Below are 13,026 nucleotides of genomic sequence, written 5' to 3' on the forward strand. Positions count from 1 at the left end.
TTTGTAGCCCAGGGTGGAAGACTGGCAATAGAAAGGAATTACCAGCAATTTTTTACAGAGAAAGACCAGGTTGAATCTAACAAGATGTTCTCACAGTGTTTCCTATATAGGTTTTAGGATGTTTCCAAGTAGAAAAGTGATTTTTAAACCTAGTATTACCTGCTCTTTTCTCCCACCTCTTACTTTCTCTTTTTTTCTCAGATCTTTTGAAACAGGGTCTCACTTTACAGTTCAGGATGGCCTTCAACTTACTATAAAGCCCACACTGGCCTCAAACTCATGGAGCTCCTCCTGCCTGAGCCTCTCAAGTACTGGGATTATAGGCACCACCCCACCTCTTTCTATTTATCCTTTTCTGATTTAAAGAAGTATTAATCAGCTAAATATTACTGATCAGTTTTAAGTAAGTTTTTTTTAACTTTTCTTATAGGAAATTATTTCAATTTCCTAAATCAAATCTTTCCCTCAATGAGTCAGTATTAACTCATTCAACAGATATTTATTGAATCCCTACTCTGTGCCAGGGCAGACCACAATGTTGCCAGCTCCTGGGATACCATTTACATCATGACTATATAAATGGTATTCCCTAAAGCTATGTAACCCAGCAACTCTACACCAGACAGCTTACTAGGTGCCTGGCAAATAGCAAGGGACAAAAAAGAAATGGTCCTTCCCTTCATGGAGTTTATAATCTAATATATTCTCATATACAAGCAATGAATGTGGATCAGGTAACACATTACATACTTTTCAACACAATAACTCAAATGAGATAGGGTATCATCCCCTTTTCACTCACACAGTATTCAAGGCATGTTCAGTGTCTTAAAAACTGTAACCTAAATCTCATCAAAACAAGAAATCCCTGTCTCCAGTTTCAGATAGCTACCTCTAGCAGTCTGTTCTAAAGCTTACTCTTACAAGGATTCAGTAATTTTTTTCAAGTTAATAACACATTCTGCTACTTTAGTGTATATATACATCCAAAAAAAAAAAAAAAAGAGCCATGCAGTTAAAATTTTTTCCATCTCTAGAAAGCTAAATATCCTTGTTGTGTTTTGGATTTCTAATTTTTTACCATTAAACTTTTCAAATTCTTCAAGGCACACTTAATTCCACATTTAAGGCCCTTTACTCACATCTTAGACCCTAGAATACATTTTTTAGATTTTTAAAAAAATTTTAAAGAAAGAAAAAAAACTGAAAATGATACAAAACAAGATGATAGGAAATTAACAATGGTTATTATGCTGCACATCGTTATTTTCACAGTAGTTGCTCATTACCAGATAAAAGCATGCAAAATTGACCAAACAATATAAGCACTGACCTTTCCTTTCAATGAACTAATAGAAATTAGTAGTACAATTACCTTAGCTATCTTGTGTATATATACACTTATCTTTTTTTCCCCCTTCCTTTTTTTTACTTTTCTCCCATCCCAGTTGTTCTTTCCTTTTTGAGTAGTTTCTTTCCCTTTCACTATATCTATTGTACTGTCTGGATCTTACTTACTCTTTCAGTTTCTTACACTAGGGAGACAATACAATGTCTGCATATGCAGGACTTGTTTATTTCACTTATGAGTATGGTCCCTAGCTGTATCCATTTACCTATAAAAGCCTCTAGTTTATCTTTCTTTATAGCAAAGCAGTACTCCATTGTATAAAAATACATCTTTTTTATTCATTCCTCAGTTGATGGACATTTGGGGTGTTTCCAAAATTTAGCTATTACAAATTGTGCTGCTATAAACATGGGTGCACATATATTGCTGTGGTATGATGTTTTCATTTCTTCTGGGAGAATATCCAGAAGAGGAATAGCTGGGTCGACCTAGAATAAATTTTAACTCATCAATTTTAACTCATCCTTTCACCCTTCCTAATTTCCTTTTGCAAAGACTTGTGTATTTTTATATTTACTTATAAACGTAACAGCCAACTAAAAAAGCTATCTCTTTGCTCCTCCTTGGAAACTAATTTGTGCCTACCAAAAACTGTTGCCTTAAATAAACAAAAATGATTTATAACACTTTTCATCCAATATATGCTTTCTATATTACTTGTACATGTGCTTTATGATCTAGTCCTCTGTGCCACAAAGCACAACAGTAGCAGACTTCATACAATCTGGACAGAGTATTTACTTTTCCACATTAATTACTGTTTTTGTACTTACAGTAATGTTATTATTTTTAGTAAACCAGACATGCAGAAGGATGTAAATAAGAAGGCATAAACATTTCCACTACTGAAGATGTTACCAAGAAGTTTCTTCATGCTATTGAGCTTTTTTTGATCATAAACTAATGAGACAACTCAACCAAACGTAGGGGGAAAAAAAAAAAATCACACTCAAGGGATAAAGTCAATAAATAAGGGCAAAGATATTCTTGTAGTATTAGGCTGAATCTCTTTAATGCATTAAAATGCTTATATGTCTGAGACAGTTCTTAAGGGCACAGCAGAACATAAAACCGTAATTTGGTCTCCATAACACTCTTTGTAACGTATAAAGTTACCAACTTACAAAGGCTATTACAAAAAAGTAATGAACAAAAAAGGTGGAAAAAATACTAAAACATACACAAAAACCAGACAACATACCTGGCAACATGAGAAAAGGCATCCACAAGGACAGATTCAAATTCTCTAGTGAATTCAGGTCCTTTCCTCTTACTGTTTTGGATCACATCATTTGCTAAGTACAGAAAAGTAAGCTTTCTATTTGATTTAGCTGAAAAAAAAGAAAAGAGAATAATTTAAATTACATTAAAGAAATTCTTAATTCACAATTCTTTTGCCGTAGAGTATTCCTAAAAAAATTAAGACAAATATTATCTACTTGTGGTCAAGCTTTGTGTTATTTTAACCACAGTAACTAACAATAAAAATGAAGATAATCCAGAGTAAATTCCTAAAGTATAAGTTGCCAATATTAATGTTAAAATGAAGGCTTTCATGTATTCTATTGCAAAGATGAATATTTCTAATGCACTTTTAACTATCAAACATTCCAGAATGAAAGGTTGAGGTGAGTTTCAATTTCAAAATAGATGCCTGTAACTTATGCTCCTAAACTGAGAATTTATCTTTGGCACTCCAATAACCACAATCAATCAATGATATCAACTCTCAAGCCCAAAGGAACCTCTAGATGTACCAAAGGATTTTTACCTCAAATACAAACATGCATTAATGAATGCTACATTGTTATCGAAAATTTATACACACCTAAAATCTAGATAATGCAAAATTATGGTTCCTACAAAATCCACAATTCTTCTCTGTTATATATACAAAATGTAACATTTCCTATTACTCTGTATGGTACCATACATTAAACCATAAAAATCTCATGCAACGTGCCTGAGTTACAGTTGCTTGGGGGAACATTACTTTCATGGTTTCTATGCAGATAACTTCTTAACTGTAAAATTATATTACTACCATTTTTGGTCCCATTTTTCTTTTAAAATAAATATGAACATAATTAGATATTTCAAAACACTAAGTCTTCTCCAATGCTAACGTACCTAAAAAACTCAAATAAGCTGCACATCAATGTTTACACACCTAAGTAAGTAGTCCTGGCTCGATGGCTCTCAGAAATTCTCTATTTCTTTTGAAATGCACAGAGCAGACATGGAATGTGACATTTTACAATGTAACTACAGGAGAATAACCCAAGTTAAAAACAAGATTTTAAAAGCACATAACAGTTTAAATTGATGTCTTAAAATGCTCATAAAATTAATCATGAATACCCTAAACTATATTAACCTGATAATAACCTCGTTTAGATGGTAAACTGATAAGACTATGAGAAACCTGGAGCTATCTTTTAAGTTTTAATCATTACACAAAAGCAAGAATAAATGTCCATAGTCATAATGTCATACCATTGCTACAAAGGTACAACGATGGCAAAAGGTATTTTTTTAAGCACAATAAGTAAAAACAACTAAATCTATCAAATGAAAGTTAGTGGATTAAAAAATAAACGAGAACTTGAATAAGGCAAATTTGGCTATGCAGCGCTTCAGAAAGTCCATATACTTTATGTTAAAGAACCGAGAATTCATATTATAAAATGTCAATTTGGACATTCATCACCTGACACATTTTTCATTACAAATATGGTATCTAACAACATCGAGAGCAAAGGTTTTCACTATCTACAATGTCAATCAATTTTCATCACTTCTAAACTTAACAATAGGGGTTTACTTAAAACTTGTATCCCTCTCTGCTCAACATCATAAATGGTCAGTATTAGCACTGTGTGTGTGTAAAGCACTGAAATAGAGTCAACAATACACACACATATCCTCCTACCTTAACCCTGGGTGACAACTTCTTCAGATGACCTTCCAATATGACAAAGTAAATCCTATCACTCTCTACCTAAGTCCATTCCAAACTGATACAACTAGTTGAGTAAAGTTTAAATAATTGGATAGTCAAAAGTTTTCACTTATTTGGCTGGTTTTGACATACAGAAAAAGTCAAGTGATTTTTGGAGATGAGTATGGTGGCACATGCCTATAATCCCAGCTACTCAGGAGGATGAGGCAGGAGGGTCACAAGTTCAAGGCCAGCCTGGACCATTTAGGGAGACTTTGTCTCAAAAAAATGGGGAAAGCAGTTGGGTGTACTTCAGTGGTAGGGAGCCCTTGAGATCAATCCCAGTACTACAAAAACAAAACAGTAATTGACAGGGAAGGGGAGTCTATATACATTCAGGCCACAATACAATTATGCATCTAAGATCCTATAAGAGCAATGTTCATCAAAGTATTCCATAAAGGGAAAAGCTATACTTTGAACAGCACCTAAAGGAATAAATTAAGAATAATTCCTAGAAAATGGAAAGAAAATGTATCAGGAACAGAAGAAAGTAATATTTAAGTGAGAAAAAGTAATTCTTGTACATCTGACAAGTCTTTTGATAGTAACTCAGTGAACATTTTAGGGAAAATGACTTCACTGTAGATAAAAGTGCCTACTTTTAAAAACTCGGGATATGGAAGAACCTAAGGGGCTAGTCAATTTGAACATTAGGGCACAAAATCCTTTGCCACTACAGTGTAGGGGCATCTTCAGTTCATGAAGGACACCTGGAAATCAAAGGAAGATGCATTCTGATGCTTGGAAAAGAACTCTAGTTTTACAGTGCTGAGATGGTAGACACTAGCTACATATGGCTATTGCACACTTGACTTGTGGATAGTAAAACTTTGGAACTGAAATCTTTTTGTACTTATTTAAAGCTTTAGTTTCATACATTTTAAGTGCTCAAAAGCCACATGTGGCCCCTTATTGGAAAGCATAGGTACCAAACACTGTAATTGCTACAAAAAATTGGTATTAAGCAGTGCTGTTTAGATCCTTTACTCAAACATGAAAATCTTATCAGAAACCACAATTTCATTCCTAAACTTTTAACCTGTGTAATAGGCACTATTATCATGACCCAGAGAAACAGTGACACAATTGGCCCATCATGCACCGACTGCAGTTGCCCACCCACGGATGTGTGTAAATCATTGAAACTTTGAACAACCCCTGGGAATATATGCCATACAACGAGCCACTCTTGCTCTTGCCATTGAGAACCAGAAAGGTCCAGAGCCAGTGGAGGAGCAGCTACTGAACAAGGACTCAGAGAACATGAGAATGCAGCCTAAGCCCACGGAGTCAGAGATCCAATGGACTGGGGTCACGAGAGCCGCTCGCAAGCTGTAAACCAGGAGGACCGTGCACAATACCTGCAGAGACTCATTGGAAGCCATTCTTCCCCTGACAGTACAGGCTGTGGTGAAGCTCTGGAGAAATCTGCAGCAGGATTCCTTTTGCCTGTGCTGACAGTTGGGGAGAGGACACTAACTGGTTGTGGGGTCCCAAAGCAATGGGAAGCTGGAGAGAAAAAGCTACAAAGAATGGCTTTCACCCCAGATAGCTCACTTGAGATGTTAGTAAGAATAGCCCCCTCAGTATTCTATAGCCATGATGAGGAGGAGGCCAAGGAGAGAAAACAAAGAGACTGAGAAAAAGCAGCTGCTTTTGCTGCACCACTAGGAGAAACAGATCCCAGGTCTGATTCCCGGGGCTCCAAGAAGAACTCGACAACTGCATTCATCTGCTACCAATGTTAAAAGTCAGGCCACCTCAAGAGGAACTGCCCTAAGAGGCCCCATGGGACATGCCCTGGATGCAAAGGAGACCACTGGAGTTCGGTCTGCCCTCTGAGGTGGAGGCCCCAGAGCTCAGACCCATGCTACCAGTTAGTCCAACAGGAATGAGAGGCCTTGGGGCATGGCATGCCTTCTCCCTCTGGCCAGACCGTCATCTCCATCAAGGAGTCCTGGGTAATCATGACTATGGAGGAACAAGAAAACAGCCTGTTGCTAGTCACAGGTGCAAGTCTCTCGGTCCTTCTTTTCAATCCTGGCCTTCCTTCCAGCCATCATACCTCAGTGAAAGGAGTCACTGGTGAGGAGGTAATATGCTATTTTTGACAACTCTTAGGCTGTAATTACTTATTAGATCCTTCTTGCATATCTCTGTCTTCCTGAGAAACCACTTTGAAGATACCACCACATATTACAGCAGCCATTGATATTTTCCTACTAATCTATCCATAACTGTGTTAAGTTTGGAATGTTCCTATCCTGTTTCATAATGTATGTTTATTATTATGTGTTTCCTACAACAACCATTGAGAATAGTTAATGATTTTTCAATATGTCACTCATGTATAGCTCTATTTATATTCTTTAGAAGCCACTTTGAAGATACCAAAGTATAGCATAACAATTCTTGATAATCTCCTACCTCTTTTGTCTCTAACTTACTATTATTTGTCTATTTGTTTTCCTGAGAAACTATTTCATAGATAATAATACGTAAAACGATAACCATTGATAATTTCCTACCATTTTGTCTGTAATTTGCTAAGTCCCCCCTATTATTATGTTATCCTTCTTTTATTCTTTAAAATAAAAAATTTAAAAAAAAAAAAAAAAAAAAAAAAAAAAAAAAAAAAAAAAAAAAAAAAAAAAAAAATAAAACCCCAGAAGATCAAATTTCTCCCTCAAAGCACAATCTAGTGAAAAAGAACTAAGAAAGAATGAAGTAAATGCGAAGTTGGTCTAATGGGGTGGGTGGTAGGCAGTAACTAATTCTACTAAAAGCACGATGGGTTTGTTTAGTATCAGATGACCAGCTTGACTTTGCAAGTGCACTGAGGTACTGAATTCTTGAAAAGGCACAAGTTTTGGCATCAGTCAGCCCTAGGCTCAGGTACCATATATCTGCCCCTGAACAAGTCACTTATTCTCTATCCTAATCTTCTTATCTGTAAAAATGGAAATAATATCTGCCTATTTACAACGTAAGTCTTTATCATATGAAATTAGGGATAAGGGAGCTTCATTGATGAATGTACTCTATTATAGTAATATCTTGGATGTTGAACTCAATTCATTCCAAATTCGTATTCAAATGCCACTAAGTTCAAGAACTGAACAAATTTTTCCCATAAGAAATAATGGAAAAACAAGTAATTGGTTCTGAGACCCAAAAATTACACTTATAAATTCTTTTTTCCAGGACTTCAACAAATCTCACAATGACTTCTTTAACTCTCGTGGTTCTCAGTTTTCTTCTTTGCTTTACTGTTCATATCACTAACTTTCTTTGGAATTATAGTTATGATACTGTACACAAATACAGCACCAAAAAAAGAAAAAGCACAATGACCAATGTTTTAGTGCACTAACACAAGCACTGTATGTTGTCTGGGTGAAAGCAGCCCCTGAGATGGAAGCATCACCCTTGTGTCCCCCACAAGACTCACTCTTGGCCCAGGCATTTTCCAAGTCAGATATTTGATTAGACTATAGAGCAAAGTTACAAACACCAGGCAGATTTTTTTTTCAAACTTTTGCTATTGAAGTAGTAGAAAGTTCGAGCTTGGGGCATTTGGCAACAAAGGTATCACTATGTTTTTCAGTAACTCAGAGGGTAAAGTGAGGAATCAAAATAAGTGACATGTGAAATGAGCTTTCACAATCTCAAGATGATCAAAGAGCTCCTACCAGATAAGATTCTGTAAACAGGCAATTTGCATTTTTCACACCTTACAAATATCTGAATGGCACAGTGGGGCACATGAAGGAGGCTCTGGGAGCTCCAGGCTCTACCCCTGCAAAGGCCCAGAGCACTGAGGGGATCCCTATCTTAGCCCAACTGAGGGGTCTCTGCTAGACAGCTAGAACTGGGTCGCCTGAAACAATCCTGAGGCTTGGCATCTACCAGCCTGAGGTAGTCTGAGGCTCACCAGTTCAGAGGACTTGAAGATACCACTTAGCCACTTCAGTTTTCTTTTCTGTAAAGTAGGGTGACATCAGAGGTAGTAGAGAACACATATAAAGTCACTTCCTACACTATACAGGGCCCACTGCACATAGGGTGTCCAGAACAGCGCTGAGCTTCCTTTCTTTAGCCTTCTATCATGAAACTTCTCAGGATATCAGTAGGTGTAGGTGCCCACCTTTCCCCACCAGACTGTAAGCAACTTGAAAGCCAAAACCATGCCTCACACTGAGTGATCAACAGTCCCATCACACCAGGATTGAATGCCCACACTGTGCATGGACAGCATGTTAACTGTTCATCTGGATTACCGTTTATTTCTTACCATGATTTGTTTATTTGACCCTCAGATTTTCTCCATCTGCAAAGTTCCTACTTCATTAGGCTCTGAGAATTTAAAAAATGACGATGTATGCAGAGATATTAGCTCTGCACCTGGTACCTAATAAAGGTAGAGTTCATATCAGTTATCATCTTCATTTTGTAGATAAAGAAACTAAGGGTCTTCCAGGCTAAGTTCTGGGGTCAATAAGTATCAAAGTCAGGCTTAACTTCCAGGCCGTTGGCAGAGGCATCCTGCTATTGTGTTCAACACGGTGCCTCGCACAAAACAGACTGAGTTCAATGAGTCTGTCACACCTTGAATAGGGCCTGAAATCAATGGCAGGAGCATAAGGCTACCCACTCTACAGGGCGATCAGAGGACTGAGTGTGAGCATATGTACACAAAGGCCTGAGTATAGTGACTGGCAACGGGTTAAAGGCTTTGTAAGTGGCAGCTTACAAATGAGAAAACAGAGGCATAGGGAGATGAAGAAACAGGCCCACTATCGGTCAGCGATGGCTGAGCCAGAACCTGATCTAAGCAGAGTGACTCCAGGGCCCTCTGGCTTTTACTCCAAATGCTCAACACTAGGCCTGGCGCCCCCTAACAGTCTAGGGCTAGTACGGGCGCCGAAGGCAGCAAAGACAATAGTAATCGCAAGCGTCAGGAGCTAGAGGGGAAACCAGTTTGAGAGTCTGGGCACCCGAACCCTGGTTCTTAGTACCTCGGACAAGCACCTTATACCTCTCACGGGTGTGTTTCTTACTCTGAAAAAAGGGACACAACACCGTCCCCGGTCTCGGAAGCGCGAGACTGAAATGCGAGGCTCAGTTAAGAAACCATAAAGGTCTGGGGAGTGGGAGGGCTCAGGGGAGTGGGAGGGGATGTTTACCTTTGCGGAGCTCGCGGTGCCACACAGAGACGATGGGTCCTGCGTGCTTGCGGTGGTGGATGAGCCACAGGGAAAGAGTCTGCACGCTCTGCTGAGAGTTGCTCAGCTCCGAGAGCTTCTTCTCCAGCGCCGACTCGGAGAAGGAGGACATAGTGGCGGCGGAGAGGCCCGGCAAGGAGCGGCCTGGGCCGCCCAGGGTAATAAGGAGAGCGACCGCACAAGCCCTGGGCCTCACCTGACAGACTGCGGGACTCTTTACCAACTGACAGATCGCCAGAAGTGCAAGGCGGGGGAGGGGATGGGTCGCTGCAGTAACAGCCGCCCGCGTCTCCGCCACAAGATGGCCACCGACCTCTCACCCCGCCGCGGGAGCGAGGTCAAAGGGCAAGAGCCGGAGTAGCCGGGCACCAAGAGGCGTCGGAGCTGCAGAAAAACGCCGCTTTGTAAGTGGTGGCCTCTCTGACCCTCGCTTGGAGCACTTCGACAGAGCGAGACAGAAGGAAAGACCTCAGTTTCTCAGGCCCGGAAGGCGCTTTGACCGCTCCTGCCGGCACGCCGGCGCAATGAGCCTCACCGAAACCCTTTCTCCCGCTCCCGCGGAACCTTTCTGGCGCGGTATGGCGCGCTACTTAGGGCGTCACTTCCGGCAAGGTACTGGAGGCGGGAGAGTGAGGGAAAGGCTGGAAGACGAGGTAAGAGAAGAATGGCGGGAAAAGAAGGAGGCCAGCAGCTGGGTGCCGTTAGAGGGGGCTCTTGAGGAGACACTAAGCCTGAGAGATCATGACCTTGGTGTAGGAGGGAGACTTTCTCCCTCACCGGGAAGGCCCCAGGCCACACTTGTCCTCTATACGTACGTATCCTGCTCTTGGGCTGACCTCCAACCCCGAACCCAGCTCCTTTCTGCTGCTTGTGAGGAGCCCGTGTGCCCTTCTCACACCTTCCCCCCTTGCCTCTGGTTCTCTCTACAGACATGATTCCCCTCCTGCTCGGCCTCCAGGACCACCCTTACATACCCTGTTATGATGTTTAATGTGTTACAGTACAGTCTCATGAAAAACACGTTTGTACTCTTGGCTCTTGGTTGCTTCATTCAGGGAATAACATCTGCTTTTGCCCTCCACGTGCAGCCACTGACCTCTTAGGAAGCACTATTTGAGACTCTAAAGCTTTATCTTTTTCTTTGAGAGTTTTAAATTTCAGGTGTTAAATGACCAGAGAAATTATCTTTGTAACTGCCATGAGTGTCGCGGTAGGTAGCTTTTCATAGACATTACAGAATTCTAAAATTTCCTAATCAGTGTTGAGCATCCTACTTGTAGGCCTGCCCTAGCTTTGGAAACGTTCTTCTTGATGCCTATTTTTGCTTTTACTGCATTGTCATTCTTTGCTTTATACTTTTATCCAGATTAGAAGCATTGTAACCATAGCTAACATAGAGTGCTATGTGCTAGACACTTTCCACATGGTACCTCATTCAATCCTCATAACGAAGGTTATGAAATAGGTCTACTCTTTAACAAATGAGGAAACTGATGTGCAGAGAGGTTAAATGACCCTCCCAAGATCATACAATTAAGATTTGAGAAAGACATCTCATGCAAGCCATCCTGTTTGCTCTAGCATTTGATTCATAGTTGATTGAGTGAATTAAAAGAGGCTAATAACCTAAAACCCAGTCAATATCTAGTCATGATTGTAAGCTAGGGCTTTTGAATACACACCTAGACCATCTTTCATTATGAAGTAACAGTATCATATACTTAGCACTTTTATACCAAATCATACATATTCACCACATTCCATACATTTTGTTTTGTTTTGTTTTGAGACAGGGTCTTGCTGTGTAGTTCACAGTGGCCTTAAACTCACTGTGTAGCTCAGGCTGCTCTCAAACTGGGCGGTCCTCCTGTCTCAAGCTCTTGAGTGCTGGGATTACATTTGTGTCCTCAGCTATATTGTTTTATTTAATTCTTACCACAATCCTATGTGTTGGGTCTGATTATCACTATTGAAGATGAAAAAACATAAAACCTGGATAACTTATCCATAATTACTCTTTTTTGTGTAGTTTTGTTTTATTGGTAAGTTTTAGATACACATAATAACATTCATCGTAGAGAATTTGTACCTGTACATGATATATCTTGCTTTTTTCCCATTCCCCTTCCCTCCCTTCAACCCCTTTCCCTTCTTATTTACAAAAGCTTCGTTTCCATTTTTTCTTTCTATTCTTCCTTATCCATTCACTCCTTTACCTCTCTTCCCTCTCTTGCTCCTTTCTTCATCTGAACATTTTCTTCCCATTTACCAATATCTGTTATACATTATGGTCCTTATTTACACTTTCGGTTTCTCACACCAGAGAAACAATGCAGTTTTTAAACGTGTGTCCGATTTATTTCACTGAAGAGTATGGTCTCAAGGTGCATTCATTTATCCAGACATGTCTCAAGCTTATCTTTCTTTATGGCAAAGTAGCTCTCCGTTGTATAACCACATACACACACATCTTCTTTATCCATTCATTAATGGGCATTTGGGCTGTTTCCAAGATTTAGCTATTACAATCTGCTGCTATAAGCATGGGTACACATATATTGCAGTGGTATGATGCTTTTAATTCTTATGGGAAGGTACCAAGAAGGGGAATAGCTAGGTTGAGTGGAACTTCTGGTTTTAATTTTTGGAGAACTTCCACACTGATTTTGACAGTGGTCGAGCCAGTGTACACTCCCACCAACAGTCAACAAAGGTTCTTTTCTCCCCACAGGCCTGCCAGCATTTGTTATTGGTTTATTTCTTGATAATAACCATTCTTTCTAGAGTGAGATGGAATCTTAACATTGTTTTAATTTTCATCTCTCGAATAACCAGTGATGTTGCACATTTTTCCCCCTTTTTTTTTTTTTTTTTTTGGTTTTTCTCCGGTACCGGGAACCGAACTCACGACCTTGCGCTTGCCAGGCAGGCGCTTTTGCCGCTGAGCTAAATCCCCAGCCCCTTTTTTCCCATTTTTACTTCATCTGAGAAGTGTCTATTCATTTCAGATACCTGTTTTTGCATTTGGGTCTTTAAATGGGGGAGGGGTCTGATTTTTTTTTCGAACTCTTTATATATTCTGGATATTGGTCCTCTGTCTGAGGAACAACTGGCAAAAATTTTTTAGGACACTTTTGGTTGTCTCTTTACTCTGTTGGTGGTTTCTTTTGCTGTGCAAAAGCTTTTCAATACAAAGAGATCCCGGTTGTTGATTCTTTGTGATACTTCCTTTGTAATTGGGGTTTTATTTGTAACGTCTTTGCCTATACCAGTGTCTTCAAGAGTTCTGTCTATTCTGTCTTCCAGCAGATTTAGTGTTTCTGTTTTAATATTTAGATCTTGATCCATTTTGATTTTAGTTTAGTGCATTGTGAAAGATAGGGGTC

At 39.5% G+C, this 13,026-nt stretch overlaps 2 protein-coding genes across 10 annotated transcripts in view; one reads left to right on the forward strand and one right to left on the reverse strand.

Moving 5' to 3' along the window:
- Rprd1b (regulation of nuclear pre-mRNA domain containing 1B) overlaps positions 1-10,167 on the reverse strand; it is a 54,226-nt gene extending 44,059 nt beyond the window's left edge. Inside the window, exons 1-2 of one of the 2 annotated variants that reach the window (XM_005392550.2) lie at positions 9,602-10,167; positions 2,613-2,742 (exon numbers count right to left, since the gene is read on the reverse strand). In XM_005392550.2, the coding sequence (XP_005392607.1) occupies positions 2,613-2,742; positions 9,602-9,752 (281 nt within the window). In that variant the 5' untranslated portion in view covers positions 9,753-10,167. The remainder of the gene's footprint in view (positions 1-2,612; positions 2,743-9,601) is intronic. The other variant, XM_005392549.2, reaches the window with a different exon arrangement.
- Positions 10,168-10,208: 41 nt separating this feature from the next.
- Positions 10,209-13,026, forward strand: part of Tti1 (TELO2 interacting protein 1) — a 53,228-nt gene continuing 50,410 nt past the window's right edge. For 4 of the 8 annotated variants that reach the window (XM_005392544.2, XM_005392545.2, XM_013518304.1 and 1 more), the window contains exon 1: positions 10,210-10,293. The gene's annotated coding sequence lies outside the window, so the exon portion shown is untranslated. The other 4 variants (XM_013518303.1, XM_005392547.2, XM_005392546.2 and 1 more) reach the window with 3 other exon arrangements.

The sequence above is a fragment of the Chinchilla lanigera genome, unplaced genomic scaffold, assembly GCF_000276665.1.
Source record: "Chinchilla lanigera isolate Chin_1 unplaced genomic scaffold, ChiLan1.0 scaffold00044, whole genome shotgun sequence".
NCBI classification, from domain to species: Eukaryota; Metazoa; Chordata; class Mammalia; order Rodentia; family Chinchillidae; genus Chinchilla; species Chinchilla lanigera.